Source organism: Apostichopus japonicus, chromosome 15, assembly GCF_037975245.1.
Source record: "Apostichopus japonicus isolate 1M-3 chromosome 15, ASM3797524v1, whole genome shotgun sequence".
Lineage (NCBI taxonomy): Eukaryota > Metazoa > Echinodermata > Holothuroidea > Aspidochirotida > Stichopodidae > Apostichopus > Apostichopus japonicus.
In genome coordinates this window covers 20,701,042-20,719,855 of record NC_092575.1, presented here as the reverse complement: position 1 = coordinate 20,719,855, position 18,814 = coordinate 20,701,042, and the positions used below count along the sequence as shown (strand labels likewise).

The following is an 18,814-nucleotide window of genomic DNA, read 5'->3' as shown; positions in this document are numbered from 1 at the left end:
TTTTTATCTCGAGAACTTGCAATGGAAGTGGGAAAGGGCAGGCCCATTTTCCAAGTTGACAAAATCAAATCAAAAGTATATCTATGGGCACAGCCGTATACGTTTAAATATGCCACAGAATGAACCATTTGACGTGCAAGATTTTTCTGGGAGACTAACCCAGACCCGCATGGATGGCGCTGGGTTGTATTGAGGGCCACATTCCCTCCTTAATACCAATGAGGGTGGGGGGGAGGAGGGAGGGAATATGGACCATATATCTTTACTGAATAACCTCGAATTCACTATTATGCGGGCACCCCCACCAGTCATGTTATAAATCGACTGATGTGGACATTTGGTTTCCTAGACATCTCCAGATTTAGAGTCAGAAGAAATACTTTAACGCACATGTGTATAAAGAATCATTCAGACCTTAAATTAAGACCCTTAAAAATTGTATACCCCCCCTCCAACCCCTCCCCCTCTCAAAGTACTTAACGTGTGGTCAATGTTGGGAGAACTTCTGCACTGTGGTCACTTCATCCCTTTCTGTTTCATGCCCGCTCATCCCTTCCATGTCCCCTCCTTAGTCTCATTGGAATATGTGAGGTCGACTGCTGTCTCCCACAAATGACTTCCCAAGGATATTCCGGAAGTACAGTTCACACACAAAAGCGCGGGAACAACAATTGTGACATACCATCGCATATGTGGACCTATTTCGCGAAACGAAGTCAAATGCACGTGAAAACGTACACAGGCCAATACCAGCCTCGCAACGATCCTCTACAATTTAGTAACAGTACGAAAATTACATAAATGATGGAGACGGAAAGCCAAAGCAAAGTAGAATCAAAGGGAAAAGAAGCAGGCGTTGTTAGTGAAAAGGATAGCGAAGCGAAGATATCAACAAAGTCGAAACCTGGCAAGTCGTCAAAGAAGTACCAAGTGCCGTGGTATGATCAAGTTTGTCGCTAGTTTATCTGGGCTGTCCAACTCTGGCCTAGCCTAACTTAGGACATAACTTAGACTATGCTATACATACATCACTCAAAAAGATATGAACATCGTCAAGGAAATTTGAAAGTGAAACCATCAGACAAAAGACAAAATGCATGGGCCAAACCTTGAAAGACTGTCGAATCTGAACAGTCAAAAATACTGTAGGCCATATAGTAAGGTGACCATATTTTCCTGACTGGAATCGGGGACATTTATTGCGTGACTGAAATGGGGTAGGGTTTAAGGGAGGGGTGAATATGTTCAAGTACCTAAGGTGCTTTAGATGTAAAATGGTGATACTTAGAAGCACTTTTTAAATCAATTTTACTTTCAAAAATGTAGCTTTCTCTTAGATGAAATTCACTTCCTTTACGGGGTTGTTTGAGAACTTGTGAGTTGCTGGTGTCATAAATTTGTGTTCTGTTCCTTTCTGCGACTGCACACTTGACAAACTTTTGTTTTTACAATTATTTTACTAATAATGTGGGATATTTTCGAAATTCCTGAACATTTTGACGAATCGGGGACATTTTTGGGGACACTTGGTCATCGTGGACAGACACTGTAATCGAGGACTGTCCCTGAAAATCGGGGACGTCTGGTCACCTTAACGTATATAAGCCCACAAACTGTACAGTGCATGGTCTTGGAATTGGGACACTATAATTTTTTTTTATAAATTGCAGTTTACTCAACAACAAGCTATTAATTTGAATTAAAAACATTGTGTTTTGTTTGCCCAAACTTTCTGCAATTTTCCAGGGAAGTTGCAAATCACAGAAGACGATTAAATTCCCAAACTGTTTATAACTCATTCAATTTTGTTTGCAATATAAGCAGCTGCTGTCATTCAGTAGTATCACGAAAGTGGTAGGTAGAGTCTATAAGTTCTATAACTTGTTAATTTGCTATTTGAAAATGTTTGTGAAATTAAAATGTTTCAAAACTAATTTTTATGTCTTAACTTCTTGACAACCAGGGTTGAAAAGTACAGACCTACAACGCTGAAAGATGTAGCCGGAAATGAAGAGACTGTTAGTCGATTGGAAGTCTTTGCCAGGGAAGGAAATGTTCCTAACATTATTATAGCAGTAAGTAAAACAAATCTAGATGAACAAAACATCATCAAGTGTAAATTACAAGTTATAAAGCCATCTAAAAGGTGACTTAATTATGGAAGAAATGTGATTGGTATTAAAGGGTGTGAAGACTCACGCAAAAAGAAACGTCTAATGCCGGTAATCTGACCTAGTTTCGAATGAGGTGTAACAGAAGTGTTAGACACCACCATCGATCCCAGAAAATACACACACAGCTTGTAACCGTCGGTAATTAGACACTAGTGTACAGTCAGTACATACAGTTTCGGTCAATACCCACAGCACAGTGTACAGTATAAACGATACAGCGATGGACATCTCAGGTCCAGCTAAATATAACAAGGTATCACGTTTCATTACTGTCTGCATTTTGTAGCGACATGAACAAAACGTCACTTGCAAGCAACAGAAAGTTAACTTTTTCAGATGGCGCAACGCGGTTTGGGGGTGAGTCTTCAATGCCTTTAAATATATAAATGTATAATAGTATAAAATAGCTTTAACTCTCAGTGATATGTTTTTTTTCTTCATGAATTTCATTTAATTTGATATTCTTTAAACTCAATTTAATCATGTGGGATAACAAAATTTGTAAAAACTTCTTTAAAATCTATTTGGCCTGGCACAAGAAAGTAGTTTTAAAGCTCGAAGGGGGAGTTTCTTGTTAAAAATCTTTGTGTGTTATTTCGAAGTATAGAGAAAAGACTTCACTTTTAGAGTGCCTTTCATGAAAACTTGCGAGATACGTTAATAACCAGGCTTTGACAATATTTTTGATTCTCAAGTTCATGCAGGAGTCACAGATAAAGGAGAAACCCAGATCATTGAATAATTCCATAGTTTGGATAACATCTTTTTGCTCTTAGTGATAAATTTGTATTGGATTTTATCTTGGACAAAATACTTATTTGTGAATGAAGTGATGGCATTTGTTAGCATCCTTGAAACTTAGAACACTCAAACACTGACACGTTCTCAGAATCTCATCCTTCCATTTAAACTGCCAGAATAGGTAGTAACCATTGATGTCAACAATTTCTTTTCCCCAGACTGCCTGGAAAAAATGTGGGCACCCTAGTTTATATACTGTACAAGTATATTGAAACCAAATTAATAAAAGACTTTTTCCACCATCTCTGTAGTAATATACAGAGATGGTTGAAAATGCTCAAAATTGACCTCTAAGTTGATTTTCTTCTTCAGGGACCACCAGGAACTGGTAAAACTACAAGCATCCTATGTCTGGCCCGGACACTTCTCGGCCCCATCTACAAAGATGCCGTCATGGAACTAAATGCATCAAATGAAAGGTAAGAGTATCCCCTTTGATAAGAGTGTCCATCTTACACATGGCCAAATCTGCTAAATAATCCTATGAGTTCTTTCATTAACATAGTATACTCTATATAATTGCAACATTGACTTAAACACTAAATCGTCAAAGTTATGTTGTCTCTAAGTCCTTGTTAGAGTTTTCACTAGCTATAAACCCTAACCATCACTGGATAGCTGATATATTGGCCATTTATGGCACCATCAACTTTCTGTATAATGACCATGAAGATTTTTCGCTATGAGAACCTGAAGTTTTCGTACTAACAATAGTAAACAATTATTGTATGCTGCTCCTTGGAGGCCAAGGTGGTCTAAAAATTGTCTCAATTCACCCAATATTTGCACCCAGACTTGTTTGATAACATATCAAAAAAAGATGTTCTCCTGACAGAGGTTGCAAGGAAAGGGGATTGGGTGTGACCAGGGGTGAACAGTGGCATTCTCAGAAGAAATTCATAGAAACTCTTCAGGTTTAGACATAACAGTCAAGATGCTTGATGATTTACAAACATGTTGCCATGGTTTCTATTCATAGAATGCTGTATCAATATCTTGCACTAAGTTGCTAGTGTCAAATATTGCTCCATCCACAAATACTGCCCATCAAACAAAACTTCCCTCACACAGATTACATCAAATTATGCTAATTTTCTATTTAATTTGACCTTTTTTTTCTAACTACTCCTCCTACCCAGAGGTATAGATGTGGTCCGTAACAAGATTAAAATGTTCGCACAGAAGAAAGTCACAATGTCTAAAGGATGTCACAAGATCATTATCCTGGACGAGGCAGATAGGTACGTTTAAACCGTCATGGAAAAATTCTCTAGGATTTTATCTTTTGGTCGTCACATGGACAACCAGACATTACTTTTTGGTCGTCTGAACAGCAAATTTGGGTGTCGGCAGAAATGTAGCAAAGTAACAAAGAAAGACAGATATGTACACTATAGAAGAGAATTGTGGGTTTGTTGAGTAGAACCAGATTTGGGCCAGTAAAATTCCCCATTGGCTGGATCAAAGGCTGACCACTATGTTTATATATATATTGTACAGTATATTCAAAGTAATGGAGGAAGATACCAATTTTTCATTTAACTTGTTTGGGAGTTTAACAATCTAAATTTGATGTACACAACTAATAGTCTACAAGACAACCTCCAAAGCTGATTTTGGTTGTCTGAATAGGGATTTAGTAGTCTTGAGCGATGGTTAAAATTTTGTCCTGACTTTCTGAATTGAGAAGAGAAATGGGCAGGTCAGAATACGGTTCATTCTTCTTTGAAAGGAAACTCAAAATATTATAAAATGTGCTTTTTACATGATTATGTACCACAAAGGCAAAACATTGCCTGATTAAAAACCATATGGCTGTGATCATGAGAAATGAATACTTACGTGCAACAAGCTCACATTTCAGTGCTCAGTGATCCATTGTACAAGGATAGACTCCATATGCTGTCTTTACTTCCATAGTATGACGGCAGGGGCGCAACAGGCACTGCGCAGGACCATGGAGATCTATTCCAAGACGACAAGGTTTGCCCTGGCCTGTAATGCATCTGACAAAATCATCGAACCCATCCAGTCGAGATGTGCCGTGCTGAGATACTCAAAGTTAACGGACGCTCAACTCTTGAAGAGGCTCCTGGAAATCTGCGAAGCCGAGAGCATAACTTACGACGATACCGGATTAGAAGCGATTATTTACACCAGCCAAGGAGATATGAGACAGGTAGCGTTGTAGCCATGTACTATCGGACAAATTTATGTTTAGATTCTCTTGAAACTTAACCTTCTCCTTAAAGGAACTATAAATTGCAGCTCCCCCTCCCCCCCCAAAAAAAAGAACATAAAAGTAGGGGAAAACAACAGCCTGGCTTTTTTGTTCAAGCTTTTGAGAGCAGCCCTATCATATTTGCTGATAATGAAGCAGTAATACAGGGCTTTTATTAGGTTACAGAAATCATGCAATTTCTTCGACTGACGATTGTTAAATGACCTATCACGTTTTTAAATTCCTAATATCCAATGACAGAATATTGCAAGTTTCTTTCTATATACTGGCAAATAGCAAAATCCTATGGCATTTAGACAGTAAATAGCCCAAATTTTGAGGCTTGCTCCCATCTTACTCATCAAAATCATAGAAATGTTTTGTTTTAGAAGGAAATTCAATAACGTTTTTGAGAGGTTTCATCTACAAAAACTGGAATGCTTCCATTAGGAGTAGTACACCCACTGTTAGAAACAATATACATTTACATATTTGATCTTTATAACAGTTTTACATTAATCTTTTCTTTCTCGCACAGGCAGTTAACAATCTCCAGTCAACGTTCTCTGGATTTGGGGAGGTCACAAGCGAGAATGTTTTCAAAGTAGGTTTCTGGAACTCGCCTTACCAATAGAAATAATTCTTTAAGTGATAAATGCAAACTGTATATGTTAGGCTGTTGACCTAACCTCAATGGTAATTGGAATTGAGAATAATACATAATACTGTCATTTTATGAAATGAGTTAGATAGAATAACCATTGTAAACCTGTTGAAGTGTTGTCGTACATGGACCTTTCATACACATACACTGTTTTTGACATCAAGTTTAGCTAGGTGCCTTTAAATTGTACTGCAATGTATCCCCTCACGTAAAGAAAAGTAAACTAAGATATATTTTAAAAGAGCAAAAAAATGATTTGCTAGAACGGGGTTCAAACCAGTGACCTCCAGACCGGACCTGTGCTTTACCAACTGCACAGTGCAGCCCTTAATTGGTGAAAATCCTTAGCAGCACAGGACTTGTAATTCTAATGTTTGTTTTGGCTGTGCCATGGACAACTGTTATTTTATGTTAATGTTTGGGAATTAAGGCATTTGGGAAGGGGACGGGGGGGGATTTAGCGGAGAGGTCTGTTTGTTATACACCTTCTTAGACTGTTTAACCTGCAGCTGTGGTACCTGTTGTGTTTGCTGTTGATATCAAGGCCTTTCTTGTCAGTTCTTACTTTACTTTGTTTTTAAAAACTTTGGTCTGGATGTTGGCACTGAGTTTAATACTTGTTCTTATTCATGAATGAATTCCGTGGAAGCGTTTTTACTTATTTATTTTTAGGCAAGGATTTTCAAATTCTTCTGTTGTTTCATTGAAACATTTTTTTATTTTCATTCTTACTTTGTGTTGCACCTTGAACAACATACTTATTGAATTTTTTTATTTTCATTCTTACTTTGTGTTGCACCTTGAACAACATACTTATTGAATTTATTTGTGTTGCTGTCGTTGTATTATATTGTTGGTGATTGCTCAAATGTGTTTGACGACGTGTTTATGGATTACAAGTATCCCCTTAGACTCGTAACGATAATGAAGACGGCATCTTGTATTTGATTATATTGCTCTCTCCTGTTAACTGTAGGTCTGTGATGAGCCACACCCAACTATGATAAAACAGATGTTAGACCATTGCGTGCAAGGAGAAATAGACAAAGCATATGAAATAATGAACCACATGTGGAGGATGGGCTATTCCCCACAGGACATCATCGGCAACGTCTTCAAAAACTGTAAAACACATCCGATGCCAGAATTCCTGAAGCTAGAATATGTTAAGGTAAGTCAAAATGGCAAATGTTGACGTATCAAAGGGAAAAACTGGAAAATAGAGGTAACCTTGTATTATAGTGTACTTGAGTGTAGGATATGATGATTGTGAATGTGGCAGTACTGATAGGCAGTGGAACACACGGTTCTCTCCTCATCTGGGAAAGAAGGCAAAGTAAAAACCTCTCAACATGGTCATAGAAGTCCTTGATGTTTGACGTTTAGTCTGAAAAAGTGAGGAAAAACCTCATTTGAACACCTCTCCTTATATCATGCGATATGACTTACGCGAGCAAGATTTAAGAAGTCTGAGATAAAGTTAATGTAATAAATCAAACTGGTGAAAAGTTATGGCTACATCATTTCATGTTTGGTGTTCATGGATCTTTGAATGTTCCCCTCACCACAAATTAACAAAACTGGTTAGCATGCATTTTGCAAGGTTACAGTTGTTAGACTTACTGAGGGTAGCCTAACATTATGTCATCATTAGTGTGTAGGCTTCATAGTAAGACTTGAAACAGACTTGTTGTTGTACTTGAAGAAAGTCTGGAATTTTATTTGGTAACAGGATCTCCAATACCAGAACAATTTGGTCCTTTAATATATAACATGTCCCTTTGTGAGTACACAGTGACATTTATACTTTATCAAAGTTAACTATCGGACTGGTTAAAATGCCCTGTACTCTTTAAAACACTCTTAGAAGCATTTATCCCAAAAAGTGAAAGAAGTCCTGAGATTTTGTGTGAACAAGAAAATTTACACTGTTTGATAATCTTCTTTTCTTTCAGGAAATTGGTTTCACCCAAATGAGAATTGCAGAAGGGGTGAACTCTCTCTTACAGATGTCAGGTTTATTAGCAAGGTTATGTAAGAAAACAGAAGAACCACAGGTGGAGTCCTGAAGGTAAACAACTCTGACCAAACAGTGGGGACAAGAACTCTTTCCATTCTTCAGGACGTAGCTCTTAAAGTTCAGAAGTAACTGTTGCAGACCACAACTATCTGATGAAGGATGTCTCGATAGGATTTTGAATCTTGGAAATATCATATTCCAATTGGGATGATTGTTAACATTAATAAAGAGATGTCAATATGTCCTCTCTTCAACCAATATTGGCTCGATTCCATAAATGACCTTTTACACTTTCCCGTTGAAATGTACAAGACAAGTGGTTTGTTTCTTGTTGGGAGAATGGATGAACGTGACCATGATTGCCAGTTGCGTAATAAGTTTAAACGGTAAGACGTAGGCAGAAAGTTAACATCCACAGATGTGTGTCGCAGTGGTGACAAGGGTAAAAGGACACATGTGGAGAAATTTAAAGGCAGGCAAGTACAGAGTGAATAGGTAGTGGCATACTTCCAATGATAAACAGACTGCAAGATTGGTTACTAACAACATACACTTAAAGTAGCCATGAAATACATTGACGCACTGTCAAAAATCAAACTGGTGAGCAACGAGGATAATTATAAATTGTGTTCATGTACAATCACATCATCTTCACTTCAATTTCCATCCAGTTTGGACAATTTTGTTTTCTATATTACTGTATTTTCATGTCAAACTTATGAATATCAGTTATCTAAGAGATAAATGGTTAGAACTGTACATACTATTAATGCGAGTGCTTTAAAGGCATTAAAGACTTGCGCACAAAGAAATGTCTAATGCTGGTAATCTGACCTAGTTTCGAATGAGGTGTAACAGAAGTGTTAGACACCACCATCGATCCCAGAAAATACACACACAGCTTGCTACCGTAGGTGATTAGACACTGTGTAGTGTAGTCAATACATACAGCTACAGTCAATACCCACAACACAGTGTATATAGCAGCGATGGCCATCTCAGGTCTAGATAAAAGATAACAACGTATCACATTTCATTACTGTCTGCATTTTGTAGCCACATGAAAAAAACTTCACTTGCAAGCAACAGAAAGTTAAACTTTTTCAGAGTGCGGCACATGGTTTGTGGCGAGTCTTCAATGCCTTTAAAGCATGAAATTGGGAGGGGGGGGAAGACAGTAAAGAGTGGTATTTAGCAGTCTGATGTACAGGGAATGGAGATCATTTTTCTGAAAGAAGTTCTAATATTACCGTACATCTGCCCATTTCTCAACAACAAGTCTCATCTTATTGTTAAGATTTAAAATCAAAGTAAATGAGATTTAAGTGTATTGATACAGTATGATGACAGGATGCCCAATAAACTTTGCACATTCAAATTGGGGCTTTTCTTGTCTCATGGAGAGAAAGTCTTGAAAGAAGGCAATGTCCTAGCTTTTAAGTTTAACTTGCGATTAGTTTCATGAATATAACATCATCTGAACACGACAATGACAATTGTACAATTCACCTGGTTACGTATTTTCATGTAAAATTTTTTTGTAACAGACCAAAGAAGTTGTTCACATTTGCATTTAATGCTGGCAGGGCAGGGGATATAAAGAATGCTTCAAGACTTCACCTAACATGGAATTAATATTGGAAGAGCTGTAGCTCAGCCTTGTTGATAGTACTAGTCAAACACAGTAGGTGGCAGGTTGTTGATGTCACCATCATGACATTTTGGTATAAATTGAAGTTCTTATAAGGAGAAGCAAACCCATCCCTCATCTTTACCATTTAAGGGATATTACGGTGGCAGACACTGTCTACTAATATTGTAGAGGAAATCTCTATCACATACGATGAAGATGGCAGGTTGGTTTGCTTTGTCATTTAATATCCTTAAAATGTGATCATTTCACTAAGTTTGATGATGTCACATCACCATGGTGATATCCATATGACATCAATATGGTGATCAAACCAGTGTTGTAAATAAACATATAAACTGTGAGAGATTTCGTTTCTTTTCCATGTATTATATGGCATCTATTATATAATATGAAAAAAACAGTTTATATACACAAAACTCCAGGCCAATATATGAACCACTTTACAATATATACAAAGCAAATTATGAAGCTATGAAGTTAAATAATTCATTTACAACTAAAATAATAGAGATTGATGAAAAGAAGAGTCCTTACATCATTTACATTTGGAGGCTAATTTGTTGGATTATCACTTCATATTATTGTAAGCTGTACAATACTCACAAATAACTGAAATCCAATCAAACTTACAAAGAGAATGTCATTGGTGGCTCCTATTTAGTGACTGGTTATTCTGTTTAGTCCAATAATACAAAGTTTTGTGTCTCGAAAATTTAATGTAATTTTTTGAGTTTATTCCCCCTGCTATCTTCTGTATTTTATGCAAAATGTCATCGTTTCTGTTGTGAATTGGTGAACTTAAAAGTAACATGCCTTTATAAGAAAAGTCACCCGAGAAAGAACCTTTAGTTTGTGTTACCCCAATATTCAACCAATTTCAATGCAACGTACAGCTTTAAGAACAACACGCACAAACTACACAAAAACGATAAATAGAAACCACAAAACATAAAATAATGGATCATCCCCCTAATAAACCCTTCATACAACCCCTCTTTCACAACTTTTACATACCAGCAACCAACAAGACAAATTAGTTTACCACACTTCTGATAGTGGAATCAGATTTTCCCTGACAATTAAGCCCAACTATGATAATAAGGTGGTTTTTTTCTCTATCACAACATGAATATTCACATATTAATATTCATAGTATTTATCAGACCTCCACTGGGGTAGTATCACTCCCCCTGTTATCATGACCCTAACAGATCAATGTAACTAATTTCAACATCGTTTGAAAGTTCAGTCCAGTTAGTTCAGTTAATATATTTCGCATATACATAGACATACAAAAACAGTGCAGTAATGGTATATACAGGATACTAGAAAAAACATAAAATGTTTTTATCAAAGCTAGTAACCCTAAAGAAAAAGAAAGAAAATAACAGAACAAAGTAAGAAAAACAAAATGTACAAAACAAAAATTGACAATAATATCAATCACGGTACTTGAAAGCATCAATCAACTACAGAAAAGATTGATTTCTTAGTTGATGTTAAAAGCTAAATAAATAATAAACATCAAACTGACCGAGAAATTATAAACAAATTTTGGAATGGCACAGATATCATCTGCTAGAATGGTATCTAAACCAATGACTTCTGGATTATTATCATTATAATCGAAAAGCTCTCTAATGAACACTTGCACAGATATAGCAGACAACATAGAGACCTGTTTGAATATGCAACATACAATCAATATGCAAATTAGATGAATCCTTGAAGTATTCTCAGTCTGATGGTAGTTCCCATGATTTGTGCTTTAATCATTTGGTACACACAGAACCATGTTGACTTATTATATTTATTATTATTATTTTAGGTTGAGAGTCTTGTTCAAGGCCAAGGCCCTATCACACGACTTTACAACTTAATCCCTGGCTATTGGTAACTTGTCACACACACACACCAAAGTGTGCACAATTCAAACAATCTCTCCTGGGGCACCACAACCATGTGTCTCCCCCGGGGACTTCCCATAGGGTGCAGCCACAAACCGGCGCACGCAACTATATTTACAAGTTACCTCGCAAGTCCCCATTTATACACCTGGGTGAAGAGAGACAATTGAGATAAAGTGCCTTGCCAACGACACAACGCAATGATCTGGCCAGGACTCGAACCTGTATTCCTTGGATCACAAGTCTGATGCCTTAGCCAATTGGCCACCACGCTCCCACATACTTATGTTGCTTGTCAGCAAATTGAGCCAAGTAATTGCAAGGTTGTCCGTGCAACGGTACAGTATTTGCCATTGTTACTCTCTGACCAGAAATGTTTGTTCTCCCTTGATCGTAGTTACAACATCTGGTAGAATTCACTTTCCTTTATGTTGCCAGAGTTGGTCAATAGTACTACAGCAAGGACAGAGGGTGTATCCAAACAGTTACCCGAAATATACGAACCACCTCAAAAAAAAAACTTTCACATTGCACCTAGTCATGGCAACTAATGTTGTTTCCTTTGCAAATTATTCAATCCGGTCTAATCTGCATTAAGTGGATCAGCCAGGCAAGCCCATTAAACGGTGGATGTATTTTCTATTTTTCTAAACAGTTCATACTAAAAACATATTTCCGGCCCAATAACAGATATATATATATCTCTGACTCTCCAATGGTAAGTTGTGTCCACAATGTACAATTTTGTTTTTCCTCAAATTCGGACATTATTTTACAATCTCATCTTTCCAAAGCTTCCAGCTCTTCTTCCTTTTTCGTAATAATTCTGAAGAAAGAAAACATTCGGACGATATGAAACATAAAGATATGTATCCTTGTCGTTAAAATAGAATAACTAGGTTAAGAATCCAATTAATATCATTCTGAGTTTATTTTCTTTTACAATTCAACCCTACAGAATAGAGCAGGCTCAACTCAAGTAAGTCACAAACAAGTAACTACTGAGGCAGTGGGGTGGGGGGAAGGGGTAGGGGCTAACACAAGACCATTGTGCTAAATGGCATAGTTCATTAAAAATAAAATAATACAAACATCTAGCATGAGAGAATATATCTGTCACTTTATACAGAACAAATGAGCTTATGCAGACTGCCTAACCTTGGAATTCACTAAACTAAAACAAATCTCAACAAATATGTCACACTATGGTTTTCATAACATTCAGAATATAAGACCGCTGGCCTGTCATCGCATACCAGTCAGAACAGAGGATATTAATTAATACAATGGATAATTAAATACTCCTTTCTAATTAAAATTAAGGTGACACAAATGAACTTACTTTTTTAGCTTTGAAATATTCATCTCCAACTGTTTTAAATTTTGTTGACTTTCATTTAGTGATGCAGTGTGACGAGTCTATGAATGAAAAACAAAATGTTAAAGGCAAATATAAATAATAAAAAAATAATGATTTAATTATAACACTGTTTCTCCTGTCTAACAGTAGCACCATACAATGGATAATGATTGTACATCCCTCCAACCTCAACGAGTGTTGTGAAATTACCTGGACACAACTTAAACTTGATTCTCACCAAATCCTTCCTTTCTGTTTTGCAAATGCATGTCTTAGGCCAGGCTTACTTGAACCAGCAGATAGCATAGAATAGGAGATACACCAGAGTGGCCTCTGAAAGATTTAGAGGTTGCAGAAAGTGGGGAAGGGAGGGATTCAGTCAAAACATAGAACTTAAAAAAAGCAGAGGCAACATTCTAATATAACTGCAAAACAGGGTTTTTAAGAACTGAGTGTGGAGAGAAGGGCTGTCAAGGAACGAATCTTACTTTTTTCATCTTCCCATTTTATTAACCATGAAATATTAAATGAATTTAATGAGCTCAAAGCTTGAGTGAAAACTCTACTCAAGTGATTTATACTTGAAAGGCTTGTTTATTAAAGTCAGACATTGTACTTTCTTACCAGAGCAGGCCTCAACATGGTGGTGTCTGCTGTTCCAGGAGGTGCTAAACACTCTGTGCAAGTCTCTTCAAGTCTGTAATGGCAGAAGTAAGAAAGTAGTTAAAAAATATAAAAGTTCTTTCTAGATATGCTCATTCATTGCACACTTGCAATCGACCTGACGTCATATTTAACAGCTCCCAAATATGCATGACGATTCTACATTCACCCAGTTATGTGTGTAACGCTTTACTCAATGCACACTTCAATATAGATCATATGCTATATATATATAAGAAATCACAATTATGCTTTGTTTCAATGGATGATGTTGTATACTTGTATTACAAGATGTTACATGGATGGATATAACTGTGTACACACAGGGTTGCTGGTCTTTCTGTGACACGACCGGCCAAACTGGTGGCCAAATCGGGGGAATAAAATACCAAACACGAATTTGCTATTATTTTACAGTTGACCCTGTACATGGATAGGAATTATTGAGTGGATTCACAGTTGTAATTGGGGTCTGTTAGATGAACAATTAGGGAGTGAAACATGGTAAAAAAATCCAATTTTTTTACCAACCTGTACGTCCTGAGTCAGACCGAACGACATGAAATGGTAGAAATCAATGTTCATTGTGGAAATTTAACAACTTTCGCTTAAACTGGTAGGCCAATTAAAAAACTTGCCGAAATACTGCTTGGCTAGACATTTCATTTTCCTCAGGGCAAAAAAATTTGGAAAATGCCTAATTTGTCATCTTTGGCATTCAAAATGCCAGACTAATATTTTATTACCTACTCTGTGATGTCATAAACAAATCAATCCTCACCTTGATGTTAAATCTGCAAAATGCTCTGAAATAAACTTCCTGTCCGATTTGTTTAATTGTTCACAGGCAGATCTGAAATTAGATGAAAAGGAGAGTTATATTGTTGGGTGATATTGCTATACAAAACTATCGTACACCACAACGTTAACAGTAACACCACAGTTTGGACAATAATATGCTTCTGAACACATTCCAGAGCTACTGTAGTCTGGTCACTACTCCCCCACTACTACTTCAAACTGTGTGGTATTGCTGTTCTTATGTATTGTACACAGCTACAATAACCACTCTAGTTACTAGTTATGATTATAATATGCTTCTGTACACATACCAGAGCTAGTCTGGTCACTACTCCTCCACTACTACTTCAAATTGTGTGATATCCCTGTTTTTATGTATTTTACACCACTAGTAAACCATTCTACTTACTAGTTATGATGATAATAATCTTTCTGAACAGAATCCAGAGCTAAGGGTAGAGTTTGATTAACTCTATAGTTTGTTGCTAGTCTGAGACTAGTACTCAGGTTTGAGTAGTTTGGTTGTACATAGTACATGATACCAGTCTTCAATCACAATATACTCACAGCTTGTTCTCTTCAATACTCTGCAACACTAAATTAATCAACTCTTTGGAGAGCGGCTTCCATCTGGCTTTTCTTTTATCTGTCACTTTTTGCAACAGTTTTCGAGACTGTGACTCCAGCTTACTGTGCAAACCTCGGGTGTATTAAGAGAAGAAGATTACAAATGACTGAACTATGTGATGCAACAGCACCAAGTGGCAAGTCATCTGACTCATCAAACGATTCATTAAGTGGCACGTTAAATAGCACATCAAGTGGCATCACAACATTCAACATTTTCATATTTGAGTAGTAAAAACTTTTCAACAGTACTTTTCAGGAGGTTCTGACTCTCATATTTTCTTCAGAGAATATTAAGGAATGCTCACTTAGACAAATAAAAATGTGAAATGGATAAATGAGGGAATATCCATTGAGGGTGAAGTTTCATCATGAGTGACCACTTAATATTTGACTTTCTAGCATAATTGGGGAGGATATCGATGACTCTTTAATAAGTATCCAACGTTGCTTCTGTTGACACATATATACACACCCTTTCTCTCTTTTTGAACCCTTTCATAAATTTTTGATTGTGTAATGCTCTTTCAATCTATATACACTTGCAAAGTATACCAAAACAGATCACGCTGCAATGGTATAAAAAACCTTTTACAGCTGAGGGGAATAACTTACTGGTCAGTCAAACTTTGCATACTAGTTTATTGGCTGTGTCTTCTTAAATACTATGGTTCTTGTGTTCAAAACTGTTGTGACTCTTTGCACTTAGTGTTATGGCATTTTGCTACGTATGTGATGCCAGATCAAATATTCCCAAAAGCCACACAAAATGAATAACAAATACACAAAGTATTCCTGTAAATTAAAGAACTGGATAAATGAATCAAAGGTTATTTAATGTTGAAAGGGAAGAGAAGAACTGTAAAAATTTAATATAAACTAGACGTTTTACTAATTTTTCTTTTATTTGTACAATGATTGGTACTGTACTACCTGCATCCATTGATTCGCTGCTTCTTTCAGCTGGACGAGGTGAATCTGACTTATTTCCTTTCTTGGAATTCTTTTTAGGCATTTTTGGGTGAAGTAACAGGAATGGCTTGTTGTAGTTCACAGCTTGCTGTCTGTAACAAAATAAAAGAGGACAAATACTGCTGAGTGTCTGGTTTGTCCGTCCAATAGAGCCTCACAATTTTCGCAGTAATATTATCAGACTGTTGTCTGCCAGGTGAAGGCTCTTGTAATGTAAGGATTATCATGTATCTCATTTTGAGATATTCAAAGAATAAAATATGTGCACAATAGTGAGAACTATTTGTAGTGATGCTTTGAACTTGATAAGGGACACCATATTAGGGCCATCATATTCTGCTGCTAAGTGGGATATGTAGGTTTGCTAAATAGCATATAACTATATTATTAAGTACATTTAATAACATGAGTTAATAGGTGATGTATGCATTATTTTAAGGTTAACATATTTTCCAGGAAATCTGGGCATATGTTGACACCCCATCCCCATGTTGACAATAAGGATCGGTATCCAGTACCTACTGTACACTGTACATTAGAGAGTTTATGTTTCAACAATGTTGGTCAAAGAAAGCCCAAGTTTAGAACACCTCATCCAGAAACAAGTGTTTTGCCCAAAATAAATGTCCAATGCCACACAAAATTGAAGGTACTGGAAGTCTTATTACTACTCACCAAGTGTAACAGTACAAGCTATGAAACTATTCAGTGATCTGGCTTCCATTATCAACATGTGAATTAACTTTATGCTTGTGGTTGTAAGCCTTTTCTTCAAATTTGAATAGGCCTTTATTTCGGGGACATAGGGTCTAGGCCTAGGGCAGTTTTATTCAGAGGACTGTACATGAAATCAGGGGATTGTCCCTGGAAATTGGAAACGTCTGGTCACTTTAAATTACTTTAATTGCTTAACTTAGGCCTAGTCTACTTCAGTTTCACAGTTCTGTCAAACTATGCCTAAACCAAGGTTACTGTAGCGGCTCTGTAAATGCAAGGTTGGCACTGTTGCTACTGTGTAGTGTTACTGTTAGGCTTAGCCTACAGTAGGCCAGACTAATGTTTGGCAGGGCAATGTACACTCGTATGCAGAAGTTGCATATATGATGTAGCCTAACGTTACTGGCTGTAGGAACAATTTGCAAACTGTGCCTAGTAAGTATTGTATTCATTTACTGTTTCTTGATATCTCCTGCGTAAGCCCCAACGATATATCCTGTTCATAGAACGAGAAGTACAATGTTTCAAACTTGAATGTCACTCAACCAATCAATATGTACATCAGGCCTACAGTTACGCGATGTAGTCTTCCTGTGGGACTAGTAACAACCTTTGCACTACCACAAGTACCAGGACTAATCATAGTTCGTATCGTCATTGAAGCAATGGTAACAGCTAAGATCAAATGTCTGATTGTTACTCGAATAACACATAAAAATCACCTTCAAGTCTCCTAGTCGTCAAATATGATGATGCGACAGTTCAGATCGATCCTTTGAGGAAAGAGTGAATATCAGTTCGGAAATTCGCGGGCCTCTCCACTGGGATGGTAATATCCGTCCATGTAAAGAAAATCTATTGAACGCCAAAAAGGCCAAAGGATGAGGACAATATATGGTCGGTCGAGCACCTAGATCAAATCGCGGCGAATGGAGCGAAAGTGGGCTAAGTTTATACATGTGCACGCATAATTAGCGTGAGTGAATCTGCCATAATATTGCAAATCAGTGAAATCTTCAGTTTGTAAAGGCCTAAACTTACACACCGCATAGAGATTAGAAAAGTGCACAAATGGTATACAGACTAAGCACAGACCGCTAGGTCTAAGAATGCCAAACCGATAACCGATATATTCATCCAAAGTATGCAATTGTTGAATTACATAGCCGATATTCACTCAAAGTGTAACTTACACAATCAAACTGCTACTACAAGAATCATTTCAAATGGTTGGGCAACCCGCTTTTTGAAGTAAACCCTCAGCAGTAACATCCACCACAACTAATACAAAATATAACCTCACAGAGAGGGTAATTACCGAGTCACACACAGTAACTACATTTCTAGTTATTTTGGGTATGCTCCGTTTACAAAAAAACGTCAGGGAAAGGGTTAAAAGATACAGCTTTCCTGATAACAAAGATAGCGCGGTACATGTATTCCGTGGGTGAATTATGCATTACATCACTATTCATGTATTGGGCATACCATCACAGATCATAAACGTCAAAGATGAGTACTTTGGGCTGTAACGGCTATGAAGGCAAGCTGTATATGGTACGTACAGCAAATGATAGGTTACACATTAGTTCGTAGTGATTTTCAAAACGTACACATGGGAGCGTACATTCGCCATTTTTTCTTGGGTCTAGAGTGAGTTTAGTGCAACAAAAGCTGGATCTTCTATATATACAGCTGCAATTATTGGCTGGTAGTACAGGGAACTGGGCAAAGCCGCCAGAAGCTGCTTTTGTAGACATTTCTTGTTCTCTCTTGAAGTTTATACACCAAAAATAAAATTCTCTAGAATGTTTTTATAAATCCAAGTGGCGGACTAGGGGGCTACACCCAGTGAACTGCAGGTTTAGATATTTCTGGATCCCTTGTAGTGAGTTTAAAGCACAAAAGTACATTGAAGGGCGAGGGATTCAATTTATCTGGAATGTATTACAAAGCCCTGGGGGAGGTTCAGGGGGCAAATTTGTTCCCAGTATCTCTAACATTCGCTGAAGTTTCTCGTTCTCTAGTAGCGGTCTAAAGTTCAAAATTACATGTCGGAAAGAAGGATTACAGTTCTCTTGGAAATATTTCAAGCCCTGGTGGGATCCAGAGCCACACATAAAGTAGGATATGCAGAAGTACCAGAGCACAGCACCATATAGCTGGATAGGTTAACACCGCTACTACTTATCGGTCTAAAGACACTAAATCAAAAAAGAAAGGACCATGAAAA

The 18,814-nt window shown here is 37.1% G+C and overlaps 2 protein-coding genes across 3 annotated transcripts; one reads left to right on the top strand and one right to left on the bottom strand.

The window, feature by feature from the left end:
- Positions 1-516: 516 nt before the first annotated feature.
- Positions 517-10,460, top strand: LOC139981638 (replication factor C subunit 2-like). Its single transcript, XM_071994176.1, has 8 exons — positions 517-938; positions 1,964-2,075; positions 3,288-3,394; positions 4,115-4,216; positions 4,896-5,154; positions 5,735-5,800; positions 6,837-7,031; positions 7,816-10,460. The coding sequence occupies exons 1-8, from the start codon at positions 802-804 to the stop codon at positions 7,927-7,929; spliced, it is 1,092 nt and encodes a 363-aa protein (XP_071850277.1). The 5' UTR covers positions 517-801; the 3' UTR covers positions 7,930-10,460.
- Positions 9,884-17,325, bottom strand: LOC139981640 (uncharacterized). 2 transcript variants are annotated; one of them, XM_071994180.1, is made up of 7 exons: positions 17,304-17,325; positions 15,826-15,956; positions 14,833-14,965; positions 14,246-14,317; positions 13,426-13,498; positions 12,784-12,860; positions 9,884-12,267 (listed from the first exon to the last, which is right to left on the bottom strand). In XM_071994180.1, the coding sequence occupies exons 2-7, from the start codon at positions 15,905-15,907 to the stop codon at positions 12,222-12,224; spliced, it is 483 nt and encodes a 160-aa protein (XP_071850281.1). In that variant the 5' UTR covers positions 15,908-15,956; positions 17,304-17,325; the 3' UTR covers positions 9,884-12,221. The 2 variants fall into 2 exon arrangements, with proteins under 2 accessions (XP_071850281.1, XP_071850280.1); XM_071994179.1 differs by lacking the exon at positions 17,304-17,325 and having other exon boundaries at positions 15,823-15,956.
- Between the last annotated feature and the right edge of the window lie 1,489 nt (positions 17,326-18,814).

Excerpts from the sequence above, each read along its gene's own strand:
- LOC139981638 (XM_071994176.1), top strand. The coding sequence starts at position 802 with ATGATGGAGACGGAAAGCCAAAGCAAAGTAGAATCAAAGGGAAAAGAA. Across the intron at positions 939-1,963 it reads AAGAAGTACCAAGTGCCGTG|GGTTGAAAAGTACAGACCTA; the intron begins GTATGATCAAGT and ends CTTGACAACCAG. Across the intron at positions 5,155-5,734 it reads GCCAAGGAGATATGAGACAG|GCAGTTAACAATCTCCAGTC; the intron begins GTAGCGTTGTAG and ends TTTCTCGCACAG.
- LOC139981640 (XM_071994179.1), bottom strand. The coding sequence starts at position 15,907 with ATGCCTAAAAAGAATTCCAAGAAAGGAAATAAGTCAGATTCACCTCGT. Across the intron at positions 14,966-15,822 it reads CGAATCAATGGATGCAGGTA|GTTTGCACAGTAAGCTGGAG; the intron begins GTACAGTACCAA and ends AATACACCCGAG. Across the intron at positions 13,499-14,245 it reads TTTGCAGATTTAACATCAAG|ACTTGAAGAGACTTGCACAG; the intron begins GTGAGGATTGAT and ends CTGCCATTACAG.